General features: G+C 43.5%; 2 protein-coding genes across 2 annotated transcripts in view; one reads left to right on the top strand and one right to left on the bottom strand.

The window, feature by feature from the left end:
- Positions 1-10,400, bottom strand: part of SPTLC1 (serine palmitoyltransferase long chain base subunit 1) — an 82,435-nt gene extending 72,035 nt beyond the window's left edge. The window contains exons 1-3 of the mRNA XM_017854452.1: positions 10,246-10,400; positions 7,860-7,967; positions 4,120-4,214 (exon numbers count right to left, since the gene is read on the bottom strand). Coding sequence (XP_017709941.1) covers positions 4,120-4,214; positions 7,860-7,967; positions 10,246-10,302 — 260 coding nt within the window. The 5' untranslated portion in view covers positions 10,303-10,400. The remainder of the gene's footprint in view (positions 1-4,119; positions 4,215-7,859; positions 7,968-10,245) is intronic.
- On the top strand, positions 180-2,226 carry LOC108516812 (putative UPF0607 protein ENSP00000382826). Its single transcript, XM_017854453.1, has one exon. The coding sequence runs from the start codon at positions 232-234 to the stop codon at positions 1,549-1,551; it is 1,320 nt and encodes a 439-aa protein (XP_017709942.1). The 5' UTR covers positions 180-231; the 3' UTR covers positions 1,552-2,226.
- Positions 10,401-15,576: the final 5,176 nt, after the last annotated feature.

Below are 15,576 nucleotides of genomic sequence, written 5' to 3'. Positions count from 1 at the left end.
GAGTCCAGCTGGACCGGTGGAGGGGCCTCGCCCTTTGTCCTTTGACTCCTCTTGTAGGCACCCTCGCTGGGCTCCTAAGCACGCCTCCACACCCTGGCTCTGTCACCAGCCCCATGGTGATGTCATAAGCTCCCAGGTGCCCAGTGTGCACCCGGCCACAGAGAAGTGGCTGACTTAGGAGTATCCTCTCCGCTCTGACCCTTAGTTTCATCTGTGCACAACTTGCTCAAAATGGGCAACTCACTAGGCATATTTTGTTCCTGGTTCCGCCGCAGGTCCCGGCCATGCCATTGGCAACGTGCTCGTCTAAGCGTATTTTGTTCCTGGTTCCACCACAGGTCCCCGAGATGCCATTGGCAATCTGCTCGTCTTATCTCTGAGGCCTTTCCAGCTGGCAGGGCTCACCCTGCGGCTCCTGCACCTGTGCCTGCCTCGAGAACCCTGGGCTGTTCCCGATTCCTCTTCTACCCTCAGCGACATCCTGGGCCTTCTTTTCCAGCCAGGTGGGACGGCGCCCCTACGAGGCTGTGTCTTCTCCCTCGGAACAGGGGCACCCCACTGAGGGTCCCGCCTCCTGTGGACTGGAGCCCCCCCTCAAGGAAGAAACCCGTGCTGTCTGCTCGCAACTCCATGATGTTCGGACACCCCAGCCCCGTGAGGATCCCTCGTCTCAGACGCAAGTTTAACCTCCGACTGCCTTCATTAGATGAGCAGGTGATCCCAGCCAGGCTCCCGAAGACGGAGGTGAGGGCAGAAGAGCCCAAAGAAGCAACGGAGGTGAAAGACCAGGTAGAGACCCAGGGACAGGAGGACAATAAAAGGGGCCCCTGTAGCAATGGGGAAGCAGCCTCCACCTCTAGGCCCCTGGAGAATCAGGGAAACCTCACTTCCTGCTGGTGCAGTCCCAGGCCCTTGGAGGGAAATGTCCACCTCAAGAGCTTGACCGAAAAGAACCAGAATGACAAGGCCCAGGTACATGCAGTGAGTTTCTACCCCAAGGGCCATGGAGTCTCCAGCTCACACAGCCCTGCTGGAGGCATCCTTCCCTTTGGGAAGCCTGACGCAGCTCCAACAGTGCTCCCTGCCCCAGTTCCGGGCTGCTCCCTGTGGCTAGAGAAGGCGGCCTTGAAGGTGCTGGGTAAAGACCACCTGCCCAGCTCTCCAGGCTTGCTGATCACAGGGAAGGACATGCAGCTCAAAGATCCTGCAGCCCTTCCGGGATCAAGTAACTTTTCTCCACCCAGAGCTGCCGGCCACGGGTCCCGCAAAAGAAAGCTGTCAGGGCCACCACTGCCGCTGCAACCGACCCCTCCCCTGCAACTGAGGTGGGATAGAAACGAGCGGGCCCCACCCGCTAAGCTTCCCTGCCTATCTCCTGAGGCACTGTTAGAGCTGGGTCAGGCTTCCCAGAGGGAAGGACGCCTCCAGCAGGGCAACATGGGTAAGAACATAGGGGTGTTAAGTAGAACATCAAAATCCAGGAGACGAAAACAGCCGCTTGGGAGGAGAAAGAAGATACGGAAGGGCAGGCGTGGTAGCTCACGTCTATAATCCAGCACTTTGGGAAGCCCAGGCGGCGGATCAGGAGGTCAAGAGAGCAAGACCTGAAGAGCATCTCTGCCTGGTCCCCACACCATCTGGGAAGTGAGGAGCGCCTCTGCCCAGCCACTGCCCCGTCTGTGAAGTGAGGAGCGCCTCTTTCTGGCCCCCCGCCCAGTCTGGGAAGTGAGGACCACCTCTGCCTGGCCCCTGCCTGGTCTGGGAAGTGAGGACCACCTCTGCTCGGCCCCCTCACCGTTTGTAAGGGAGGAGCGCCTCTGCCCAGCCCCTGCACCCACTGGGAAGTGAGGAGCGCTTCTGCCCAGCCACCGCCCTGTCTGGGAAGTGAGGAGTGCCTCTGCCCAGCCACTGCCCCGTCTGTGAAGTGAGGAGCACCTCTGCCTGGCCCCTGCCTGGTCTGGGAAGTGAGGACCACCTCTGCTCGGCCCCCTCACCGTTTGTAAGGGAGGAGCGCCTCTGCCCAACCCCTGCACCCTCTAGGAAGTGAGAAGCGCTTCTGCCCGGCCACCGCCCTGTCTGGGAAGTGAGGAGCGTCTCTGCTGGGCTGCTGTGCAACCCTCCAGGTGTGAAGTGACAGCCTTGTGTGTGATCTTTCTGCCCTTCCCAAGTGTGTATTTTTGACATTAAAGTCTACTTTTTAATTTAAAAAAAAAGAGATCGAGACCATTCTGGCCAACATGTGAAACTCCGTCTCTACCAAAAACACAAAAATTAGCCGGGCATGGTGGCTCGCGCCTGTAGTCCCAGCTACTTGGGAGGTTGAGGCAGGAGAACGGCTTGAACCGGGAGGTGGAGGTTGTAGTGAGCCGAGATTGCACGTCTGCACTCCAGCTTAGCGACAGAGAGAGACTCAAGTATACAAGACAAAAGGCCCAAGTATACAAGCAATATATACCATGTAAATGGGTAGTGAGATTAAGTATCAGCAAGATACCAAGCCTCCTAAATTAATCCATAAATTCAACACACTTCTAATAAAAAACCCAAATGCATTGTTTTGGTTAAATATGATCACCTAAACCTAAACTCACAGTGAAGAAGGGTCAAGAATAGCCTAGACAATTCTGAAGAACATGGAGGTAGAAAGACACTCTAATCAATGTTTATTATAAAGCTGTGGTATATATGAATGAGTCTCTGGTACACAGAGATACAAATATACCCAATGAATAAAAATAAAAGGCAGAAACAGACTCTTTAGAAGGGAATCGGGCTTACCAAAGAAGGGAAATTTCCAAGCAGTAGGTAAATACTAGATTATTCAACTAGTAATGCTGGGACAACTGGCCATCGTATGGAAAACAATCAAATTAGACCTTTAGGGTAGGAAAGAGTTCCCTAAGACCTCAAAAGACCAAACTATAAAAGATTGGTCAGTTTGGGCCGGGCGCAGTGGCTCACATCTGTAATCCCAGCACTTTGGGAGGCCAAGGCGGGCAGATCACAAGGTCAGGAGATCGAGACCATCCTGGCTAACACAGTGAAACTCTGTCTCTACTAAAAATACAAAAAATTAGCCAGGCATGCTGGCAGGCACCTGTAGTCCCAGCTACTCGGGAGGCTGAGGCAGGAGAATGGCGTGAACCCGGGAGGCGGAGCTTAAAAGATTGGTAGGTTTGATTTCAGAATATATAAAACTTTTATAAGACTAAAGAGATCTACAGAAGTGAAGAATAAAAGCTCCTCTGTGATCAGATCAGAATCAGAACAATAATGCTCAGGAAAATATCTTGTATCACATTTTAAAATAAACTAAATATTTTTATGGCAACAGGCATATATGGTAAAATTATAAATATAAGCAAAGACAATCACCAACTTCAAGACAGTGGTTATCTGTATGAGAGGCAAGAGTAAGTGATGAAGGCGAAGGAATTTCTTAAGATACATTTGTAATATTCTATTTATCTGTAAAAGTAAGTTTGAATTAAAAATAGCAAAATGTTAACACCTATTAATTCTGGGTGGCAGGTATATAGGTGTCTGATATCAACTTTCTGTATTCTTAATATATTTCTTAATTAATGAAAATACATACAATATAGCAAAGATAGCCAAGAGAACGAAAAGTAAAAAATAGACGAGACATTGGAAGCAAGGAGGGAAGAGGCATAAGTGAGCAGAAGCTCCATAATTCATATTGTGGGGGTCAACAGGTATTGTCTGTAGTTCGTGAATCAACAAATGGTAGTTAAGCATACTACAGTATCTAGAATTATGAAGGTAACATGCAACAGATTTAAAATCAGAAAATAACCAGATGGGTAAAAAGCAGGAGTCTGTTGCTTTTCATTTAAAGTGTTCGACCATTTGAAATATTAACACGTGCACATTCTTGGGAAAAAAGGCAAGCATTAATGCTTAAATTGGAGATTTAAAAAAATGTCTCTAACATCCCTAGAATAAATTTTTTAAAACCAGGAGCTAAAGCTGTTACTCCTGGGAACTTCTTAACGTTTAGTTTCAGATAAAAAAGGACTACTACATATAAAGCACTATATACTGCAGGTTACTACAAGAAGCCAAATACAAGTAATTCAAGTAGCAAAATCAATTTACCCTGAAACGATGTTGTAGTTGAGAGCGGGATGGTCTTTTGGGACAGGAGGAACAAGAGGTTCTGGCTGCCACTCTTCAATCAGTTCTTCTTTTTCCTACAGGAGAAAAAGAATAAAATACAGTGCAGTGCTAATATTATCAATTATCAGTGTCTCTGCAACTTCACTATCTCTTATTATTCTAATTCTACTAACTATTCTCAAGTTCGCTGTCACTCTTATTCAAGCTTATGTGTTCACATTATTAGTAAGTCTTTGTTTGCATGATAATACATAATGACCCACCAGACTCATGCCTACCATATAGTTGTACCTAGCCCTTGACCACTAACAGGAGCTCTCTCGGCTCTCCGAATAACATCTGACTTAACCATAGGATTACTTTAATTCTACCACTGTTAAAGGTTAAAACTTTAGGCCTACTAACCAACACACTGACTATATATCAATGATGACGTGATATTGTCTGAGAAAGTACATTCCACGGCCACCACACAGCAGTTGTCCAAAAAGGCCTCTGATATGGGATGCTCCTATTATCTCAGAAGTATTATTCTTTGCCAGTTATTTCTGGGCATTCTATCACTGCAGTTTAGCACCAACCCCAGAATCAGGAGGACACTGACCCCCAACAGGTGTTCTTCCCCTAGAAGTACCTGTCCTAAATACGTCTGTATTACTTGCATCAGGAGTTCCAATTACTTGAGCCCATCACAGCCTAATAGAAGGTAACCAAAAACAAATAATCCAAGCACTATTTACCACAATCCTCTTAGGAGTCTACCTCACCCTTCTAAAAATCTCAGAATATTTCGAGGCCCCCTTTATCATCTCTGATGGAATCTACAGCTCAACATTCTTTATAGTCACAGGCTTTCATGGACTTCATGTTATTATTGGATCAACAATTCTCACCATCTGCCTTCTCCACCAATTAAAATTTCATTTTAGGCCAGGCATGGTGGCTCATCCCTGTAATGTCAGCACTTTGCGAGGCCGAGGTGGGCACGTCACCTGAGGTCGGGAGTTCAAGACCAGCCTGACCAACATAGAGAAACCCCATCTCTAATAAAAATACAAAATTTGCTGGGCGTGGTGGTGGTGCATGCCTATGATCCCAGGTACTCAGGCAGGCTGAGGCAGGAGAATTGCTTGAACGTGGGAGGCGGAGGCTGCAGTGAGGCGAGATTGCGCCATTGCACTCCAGCCTGGGCAGCAAGAGTGAAACTCTGTTTCAAAAAAAAAAATTCATTTTACATCCAACCACCATTTGACTTTGAAGTCACCACCTGATACTGACACTCTGTAGATGTCGTATGACTATTCCTATGTGTCTCTATCTACTGATGAGGGTCCTACTACTCTTTTAGTATAAGCAGTACCACTGACTTCCAATCAACTAGTTTCAACAAAGTCTGAAAAAGAGTAATTAACCTAGCACTAGCCCTAATAACTGACACCTTATTAACTCTATTAGTAGTAATTACATTTTGACTCCCATAACTTAATACTTACATAGAAAAATCCAGACCGTATGAATGTGGATTTGATCTATTAACCTCTACCTGCCTCCTCTTCTCCATAAAATTCTTCCTAGTAGCCATCACATTTCTCCTATTCGATTTAGAAATCGCCCTACTACTACCCCTGCCATGAGCCCTTCAAACAAATAACCTTATCCTAATAATCAGTACAGCCCTTCTACTAAGTACGATTGTAATCCTAGGCCTAATTTATGAATGAAACCAAAAAAGGATTAGATTGAGTCAAATTGGTAAATAGTTTAAATTAAATGATTTCGACTCATTAGATTATCACAGACCATATTTACCAAATGCCATTTATTTATATTAACATTGTATTAGCATACACCGTAGCACTGCTAGGAGCACTAATCTATCGATCCCACCTAACATCATCCCGATTATGCCTAGAAGGCATCATACTGTCAATATTTATCATAAATACGCTCATAACTGTAAACATGCATTTCACTCTAGGTTTCCTCATACCCACTATCCTCTTGGTATTTGCTGCCTGCAGAGCCGCAGTAGGCCTTGCTTTGCTAGTCTCCATCTCCAACGCATCTGGCCTAGACTATGTACAAAATCTAAATTGACTCCAATGCCCAAAATTATCATTCCAACAATTATAGTCTTACAATATGACTCTCCAAAAACTCTATAATCTGAATATAGCTACTCATAGCCTATTCATCAGCCTCATTACCCTACTATTTTTAAATCAACCTAACAATAATTCATCTAACTTCTCATTAACTTTTTCTTCTGACCCATTAACATCACCTCTTCCAATCCAAACAGCCTGACTACTACCTCTTATAATCCCAGCCGGCCAACATCACCTCTCTAATGAATCACCCCTGTGGAAAAACACTCCATATTTCCAAATTAATTTTCCTACAAACTTTTTAAATTACAGCATTTACAGCCACAGAACTAGTTATATTTTACATTCTTTAAGAAGCTACAGTCATCCCTACCCTAATCATTATTACCCACTGAGGTAACCAACCAGAATGCCTAATGCAAGCTCATATTTATTTTACACACTAGGAGGATCCCCTCCCTTACTTATTACACTCATCCATACCTGAAATAGCTCAGGTTCACTAAATATCCTAATAATAATGTTTACTAATCAAGAACTATTGAACTCCTGATCTAACAACCTTATATGACTAGTATGTATTATGACTTCTATAGTAAAAATATCTCTACATGGACTTCACCTATGACTCCCTAAAGCCCACATAGAAGTCTCTACTGCCAGCTCAATAGTACTTGCAGCAGTACTACTAAAACTAGGCGGCTACGGTATCATACGACTTACCCTCATCCTCAGCCCCCTAACAGAATATATATCCTACCCCTTCCTCATACTATCCTTATGAGGAATAGTTATAACAAGCACTATTTGTCTAAGACAAACTGACTTAACATCACTTATCGCTTATTCCTCTGTAAGCCACATAGCACTTGTTATTATAGCTATCCTTATTCAAACCCCCGAAGCTTTTCAGGCGCAGTCACTTTACATCAACTTCGGCAGTATCAAAATTGTCTGTTGCAATGCAAAAGTCACAGTGAATACACTGCTAGAAATACCATGTCTAGTTGTGGCTAGAATAAAAACAGAATCACTTGTGAGTTTTGTGCACTTACCACGCCCGCCTCTTTCCTTATCACTAGTGCTAGAGGCTCTTTTCCATGCAGTTTTGTGGGTGACTTGTTAATTTATGAAAATTTAACTTCTATGCTCAGAATTTTTTTTTCTTTACCATACACAACACATCAAAATTCCATTTGAGGTGGTATGAGTAGGATTCTTTTCTACTCTGACTCTCCTTTAAGAAGACCACAGGGGAAACTTTATCCTACACTTCAGAAATAGTTGCGCTATTCTGCAGCAACTCACACAACCCTCCTATGAACATTCAAACTCCAGCAGTTGCCCAGGGTTCCTTCTAACCATCTATTTGCAAGACGGCTGTTTACTCCTAGCAAAGTATCCAAGACCATAATACGGTCTTCATTTGGGTACTGACTTTATTTCTAGATTTCCCCATATTTTGCCTACCCCAATATTTCATTCCCCTTGATTTCCTTACATTACAGAAAATGCTTTAACACACATAGTTGAGCCACCACAAATCCTTTCTGGAAGGACATAGCAACTATAATCACATACCCAATAATTAAAACAGATTTAATTTCTTACCTTGACTGTAAGATCAGATCGTTCTTGTAATTTGTAAGTCTTAGAGAAAAGAAGTCTGATTATCCAGAGTATCAAAATCCCTTCCAAAATCAGATGGTAAGCAGGAGCCTAAGAGTGAGTCCGAAACAAGTGAGAAATGAAACATACACTTCTAACACCCGCACATAAAATTTACTACACCTGCATATACTGTCTCCTATGACTTTTAGCCTATTCTCAACAATTTACTTTCGAAGCTCCCTTAATTTCTATTCATTCCTTTCCCCATTTCTAATAGCAGGTGATTTCTCCCTCACATGAAAAACCCCTAATATTTTTAGCTTTTCAAACTTCTTTGGGAATAAAAATTAAAAAAATAAAATCTAGGCCGGGTGTGGTGGCTCATACCTGTAGTCCCAGCACTTTGGGAGGCCGAGGTGGGCAGATTACCTGAGGTAGGAAGATCGAGACCAGCCTGACCAACATGGAGAAACCCTGTCTCTACTAAAAATACAAAATTAGCTGGGTGTGGTGGCACACGCCTGTAATCCCAGCTACTTGGGAGGCTGAGGCAGGAGAATTGCTTGAACCCAGGAGGTGGAGGTTGTGGTGAGCCAAGATCACACCATTGCACTCCAGCCTGGGCAACAGGAGCAAAACTCCATCTCAAATAAATAAATAAATAAAATCTAACACAGAATCCCAACATTTAAAACAATATCAACTATCAGATTATTTAATTTCAGTGGTTATTTCTTTTTTGGGTACACTATACAAGATATTCATATTCTACATTCAACGTGCATAGGAATTGGGAGTAAGAAGTTTATCTTTATGATGAATTTTAAAATTTGCTCATCCCCCTAAACACAATTCATTTACGAGTAAGTCTAAATACCCCTTTAGTTTTCTCAATAGTTGGATTCTAGCAAGCAAACATCTGCCCAAGCCACTAGTTAAGAGCTCACTCCAAAAAGAAATCGCCCTAAGAAAAGTTGAGAAACTATTTGTCTAGTGAATAAAAATCACAAACACCACTTCTTTTCCTTCCCAGGAAATGTTACATAAAGGAGTTCTCCCAAGTCTCACTGCTGGACAGTTTCCAGGAATGAAAAGTTACACTACTGTCAGTCTTCAAAAAGGAAGCAAACAACATTTAACAGAAAATAATCCATTTCTTTAAAAAATCATTTATAAAAAAGATCATTCAATTTTAGTGACTCATTTTAGGTCACTATAATTAACCTAATATTGGGCATCACTTAATATATGAGCATAAGACAGAGCCATATCTGCTGTCTCTGCAATGTTTCAAGATAACATTCCCAGTATGTCCTGCAATGGAAGACACCATCATTACCCCTAACAGTAGATAGTGATATGAAGTTTGGTGATACTAAATCATTAAAAGTAACGTGAAATTCACTTGAAATGAATGTAAGCTCTATAAGCACAGGGACTTTTGCCTATTTGTTCACCGCACTATCCCTAGCATCTAGATTTGTGTGGTCCAATGTGGACAGTCACTAAGTTACACGGGGCTATTTAAGTTAAATTAAAAATTCAGTTGCAGCTGGCTGTGGTGGCTCATGCCTGTAATCCCAGCACTTTGAGAGGCCAAAGCAGGAGGATTGCTTGAGGCCACGAGTTCGAGCCCAGCCTGGGCAACATAGCAAGTCCCCCGTTTCTATTTAAAAAAAAAAAAAAAAAGATTACTTGGGTGTGGTGGTATCTGGTCCCAACTACTCGGGAGTCTGAGGCAGAAGAATCGTTTGAACCTGGGAGGTGGAGGTTGTAGTGAGCCGAGATAGCACCATTGCACTCCAGCTTGAGCAACAACAGCGAAACTCCGTCTCAATAAATAAATATCTACTAAACTAGTTGTATCTTTATAAGATAGAAAACTGATGTGCGCAGAAGAATGACAAACTATTTCTTATTCACAGATCCTAAATCACTTGGTTTCTTTTCGACAAAAACAAACTCCAATTTATTACAATTTTATTCCCCAACGAACTGTTCCATAGTTCCAAAGAACTGACTTCCTTAGGACCTTCCCAGACCAAGGTTTTCCACTCATTTTCACCACTTCGTTTTATCGTCCGTCTAAACTCTGGTTTTTGCAGACCTGTCTCCTGCGTCCCCTTACACGTGTTCCTTTCCTGAGCCTCCAGGGGACCCGGAGCGTAAGAACTCAAACCGAGACCCTCCGTCCCAGCCCCCGCCCGTTCCTCCCTACACTCAACCGCTGGGAATAGAAGCTCCCGGCAGTCCTTCCAGCAAGAGACGCCGAGTCTGGGCGTGACCGAGCCAGTCCCGCCGAGGTCCTAGGCCACAAATCCACACGCGCCGTCCCACCCTCCCCAGGCCCGGGTGTGTCGCGGACCGCTCACGGCGCAGAGCCCACCTCGTAGAGTGCCTGAACCATCTCCACCAGGACCCACTGCTCCGTGGCGGTCGCCATCGTTAACCGCTTCCTTCCGGAAGGCGGGTTACAAACACGTCCTAAAAGTGCGCGTCGCTGCTCAGTGACGTCTTCGCCTCCGCGGAGGGCTGGACGGTGGAGCGCTGGGCACCGCCTTTTCGCACTTGCGCACTGCTTGAGGGGAGGCTGGGCGGGGTCGGGTGGGATGGCGCAAGGTTCTTCCGGGAGTTGTTTACCTTGTGTCCATTACCCATTCTGCTGGATTCGGGATGGAGAAAGTAGTAATGAACGGGCCTTACCCTTGGCCATCAGCTGGGCGCAGAGTGTTAAAATGATTGAAATACGTTTACTTTTTTTTTTTTTGAGACGGAATTTCGCTCTTGTTGCCCAGGCTGGAGTGCAATGGCGCGATCTTGGCTCACCGCAACCTCCGCCTCCCGGGTGCAAGCGATTCTCCTGCCTCAGCCTCCCGAGTAGCTGAGATTAGAGGCGTGCGCCACCACGCCTGGCTAATTTTGTATTTTTAGTAGAGACGGGGTTTCTCCATGTTGGTCAGGCTGGTCTCAAACTCCTGACCTCGGGTGATCCGCCCGCCTGGGCCTCCCAAAGCGCTGGGATTAGAGGCATGAGCCACCGCGCCTGGCCAATACGTTTACGTTTAGTAACATAAGTAATCCAGGAATGCATTATCATTAAGAAATGCATAATTATACACAAAAATAGCCAACTCAAATAGCACTTCCTGTTTGTCAGACACAGGCCAAGGCTTTGCAGGTGTTAAATCTAGAGCAGTTTGGTGCAGAATCTTTTAGAGCCTTCCAATGCATATGCAAGCAGTATGCACGCACACATACTTAATTGGATTGGATTTCTTAAATATGATTAAGATCATAGGGACAATACTTTTCTACAACTTACTTTTTCTTATTTTTTTTCCAGCATTTTTCCCCTAATATATCTCATATTTAATGGCTGAAGACTTTCATGGAATAATTTATGTGTTTTTCTCGTTCCATTTTATTTAAACATTTACCTATTGGTGAATACTTATGTTGTTCCCACCTTTCCCCTATTACAAATAATGCTGGCATAACTGTCGATGTTCCTTCTATGTCTATCTTTCTGTGCACGTTGGAGTTTTTCTGACCAGTTTCTTCAAAATGGAATATATCTAAAGACTATGCACGTTATTAATTTTGATAAGTACTGCCAAAATGGCTCAACCAATTAAAATAATTTGAAAGTTTTTCCATGCTCTAGTCCATGATGGATATTATCAATCTTTTAAAAAAAATTTGCCAGTTTAATGGAGATAAAATGATACTTCATTAACCTTTATTATTGATGCTTCTGGTTACTCATGAGGTTGTGCAGCTTCTTATATGTTTAGTGGCATTTATAGACTGTATGAATCGCCAATTCATATTCTTAATCCATTTTTCTGTTGATTATTTTTGCTTTCTTATGGATTTATAGGAACTCTATACATTCTGAATATCTTACATTTTTCTGTTTCATATGTGAAAACTATTTTTGCTCAGTTTCCACCTAGTAGTTTCTGCTCTTTCATCATACTTTAATTTTAAATTTTATGTAGTGCTTCAGTCTGTTCCCTTTTTGTCTCTGGATCTGCATGTTGCTTAGAAAGGCCTTCTTCACCACATCTATGATTTGCAACCATTCATGCAGCAGTTTGTTGTTATTTGCAATTAGCTCTTTATTCTGGAAACTATATGTTTGTATAATGAGAGTTAAGGGACTTAATTATGTTTTTTTCTAAAGGAATAACGATTTTTTGAGTGCCGTTTATTTGAGTAACCCTGACTTTCCCCAGTACTCTGAAATGGTACCAGTGATATTGATACAGGAGTTAAAAAGAAATTATTTAGGCAGATAGTGAGGGTAAGAGAGTCCTCAGCAGAGCTTCTTTCTGAACAAAAAGCAACCCCAAAATTATTTCTTTTTTGACAAACAGCAGCCTGAAAAATTGAGCTACAAACATAGATAAGCAAGCTGGAAGCGCATAGGAGAATGCTGGCAGTTGTGCCGATAGAAAAGGACTACCTGGAAACCAGGTATATTCAACATGAAGACTCCATCCTCCATTTTCTTTTTCACCAGGTGTACAGTGAAGGAACAGGCAACATGGCATCAGCCAGGTAGAGAAGCCATCTGCATAATCAAAGATTAGGGTGTTAGGCTAGCTTCTTCATGCACTGTGCAAATGGCGCACCTGGTCCAACCAATCTTTCATTCCCTATATAAATCAAACACTGCTTCCTCAAGCTCATCCATAAAACCCTGTGCATTTTACTGCAGAACTGGCAACCCATTTTCTCTGGGACCCCTTTCTCTGCACAGAGAGCTCTTCTCTTTCGTTTGCCTATTAAACTTTTGCTCTTAACCTCACTCTGGTGTGTCGCATCCTAGTTTTCCATGGCTGTGGACCTCAGGTATTACCCCAAATAATAATGCCGCTACATTATGTGCTACATTTCCACATAAGTTGGCACTACGGAACCCGTGTCAGTGCTCTGCCCACAGTCCTGTGCTTGTGTGCATTTCCTCCCCCAGGTGCTTTCCTTCCAGCAGCCATGCCTGCGTTTCTCAGAGGACCCCCTGGAAGGCTGCCTTTCCCACGTTTCCTGCTCTCCTAGAGAGTTGGAAGTATCTGAGAATGTATCTTCTTCTGGGCAGTACTTACCACTGTGGATGACGGATGGTAGCTGGAATATAAATATTGCAGCTTCCTTGCCCCACTTAGCAAGACAACTCTGAGGCGTGAACTTCACCGTACTGTCTGCAATTCTGAGTCAATGGTACTGTCTGCAAATTCTTTTATATACTTATCAAAAGGTGGCGTCTATTTTTCCTCTCCTTGAGGCTCGGCACATCTTTGTGGCAGCTTCTATAAGAGAATGCAGCTGCCATGTAGAAAGATCATGTGAGAACCACATAGAGGGGGAAAGAGATGACTGAAGGGCCCCAGCTGCCCCAGCCCCTGGCTGTTTGAGTCTTACTAGTCCAGGTACCAGACGTGTGCGGGATGACACCTTCAAGGTGGCTCCAGTTCCAGCCACCATCTGGTTACCGCCACTGAGAGACCCTGAGTGAGGTACGCCTAGCTAAGCCCAGATGACACCCAAATGTGTGGGCAAAATAAACTATTGTTATTGTTCTAAGCCACTGTTTTGGGATTGTTATATTTTGGGATAACTGGAAGGAACACACCGTGGGATTTTGCTTGATTTGGCACTTTTGCTTGGCCTCTGTATCAGTTTCCTAGGGCTACCATAACACACAATCAAAAACTGGATGCTTTCAAACAACAGAAATTTATTTTCTCACATTTCTGGAGGCCAGATATACAAAATTAAGGTGTTGACAGGGCTATACTCCATCCAAAGGCTCTGGGGGAGAAGACTTTTTTGCCTCTTCCAGCGAGAGCCTTAACTTGGTTACATCTGTAAAGAACCTTTTTCCACATAGGCCATGTTCCCAGGTTCTAATCCCTGATTCGAATGTTAACATGTCTTTTTGGGGTCTGCCATTTAACCTACTAGAGTCCAACCTCTGGCCTTCCAAATTCACATCTGCCTCATGTGCAAAATACATTCATTCCATCTCAACATCTCCAAAGGTCTTAACTCTCATCTAAATATCATAAAAATTAGTTCAAAGAGTCTCAAATATTCACATATAAATAATCTAATACTCAGGTGTAGGTGACTCTATGGGTGTGAGCTAGGAAAGGGCAATATTCCTCTGCATCTATTGACTGTTGAGACTAGAAAACAAGTTACCTGCTTCCAAAACACAAAGGTGGGCCATGTATATGATAAACAATCTCACTGCAAAGCAGAGAAAACAGAAGGAATAAAAGGGTTATCAATTCCAAGCAAGTTAGAATCCCAGCAAGGCAAAGTCACTTGGTTTCAAGGTCTGGGAATAATCCTCTGTGGCTTGAAGCTGTGTCTTTTGGGCCCATGGCTTCATAGGTCTCTTTGCTCATGGCAGCTTGGTAGGTCTCCACTCTTGAACATTCAGCCTCTACCCCTGTGTCCATGATCCTGTCCTCAGAGTCATTCTTCCTTTTTCTTGAAAGGCAGTGCATGCTGATACCTGAGTAGTTCTATCAGTCCTCTTCTTGCCTGAAGAATTGTGCATATCTAACAGCCTCTCTTTCACTTTGTCCTGTCTCAGTCCCTTCAGGCCAAGCTGACAGTGTTTCTTCTGGTACGACCTGCTCAAGAACTTTTGAGGCTCCCATGTATGTCACAGGGATCCATGCCATTAGATAAAAGAACCCCCACAGATCTTTCCTGGATAACCCTGGATCTATCCTTGGATCTGTGAGATAATTGAGGGATCCATCAGTTGTATAGCAGATCTCTTCAGCACGATATTGTCTAGGCACACCCTTGGCCCTCTATCCAGAGTATACTTTCCCAACGGTGAATTTCCCAATTTTAGCATCTTTTGCAATCTGAATAGACCAATAAACTCTCAATCATCAAGTGTTGTTTCTTTTTGCTTAACAGCTGCTTCCTCAATTTACTTCTTTCCTTTTGTATTTTATTACAAACAGAACGAAGAAACCAGGCTGTACCTTCCACACTTCGCTTAGAAATCTCCTCAGCTAAATATCCAAGTTCATTGCCTACAAATTCTGCTATCCACCTAAGTAAAGGACACAATTCATCCAAATTCTTTGCCACTGTGTCACAAGGATCACTTTGCCTTCAGTTTCCAATAACATGTTCCTCATTTCCTTCTTAGCCTTCAACATAAACCACCTTTAATATCCATATTTCTACTAACATTCTGCTCATGATGAGATATACATTTCTAAGATGATGGAAGAATTCTCTACCATGCTCTTCACTTCCTTCTGTTCCCTCACCAGAATTGCCTTTAAAATCCATAACTCCACTAACAGTCTCTTCAAGAAAGTCTACGACTTTTCTTTCAAGTACCTCAAAAACCATCCAACCTCTATTTGTTACTCAGTTCCAAAGTCACTTCCACAATTTGAGGTATTTATTACAGTAGCACCCACTTCCTGGTACCAAAATCTGTATTAATTTTCTAGAGTTGCCATAACAAATTGCCACAAACTACTGTGGCTTAAAACAGACAAAACTTTTTTCTCCAAAGTCTGGAGATCAGAAGACAAACATCATGGTATTGATGGAGCCGCTCTCTTTCTGAAGGCTCTAGGAGAGTATCATTCTTGCCCCTTCCAGGTCCTGGTGGCTCCAGGAATTCTTGGCTTGTGGCAGCATCACTGTAATTTCTACCTTAGTCTTTTAA

Source organism: Rhinopithecus bieti, unplaced genomic scaffold (assembly GCF_001698545.2).
Source record: "Rhinopithecus bieti isolate Rb0 unplaced genomic scaffold, ASM169854v2 scaffold_38761, whole genome shotgun sequence".
Classification (NCBI taxonomy): Eukaryota; Metazoa; Chordata; class Mammalia; order Primates; family Cercopithecidae; genus Rhinopithecus; species Rhinopithecus bieti.
This window is presented reverse-complemented; position numbering and strand designations above follow the sequence as displayed.

Excerpts from the sequence above, each read along its gene's own strand:
- LOC108516812 (XM_017854453.1), top strand. The coding sequence starts at position 232 with ATGGGCAACTCACTAGGCATATTTTGTTCCTGGTTCCGCCGCAGGTCC.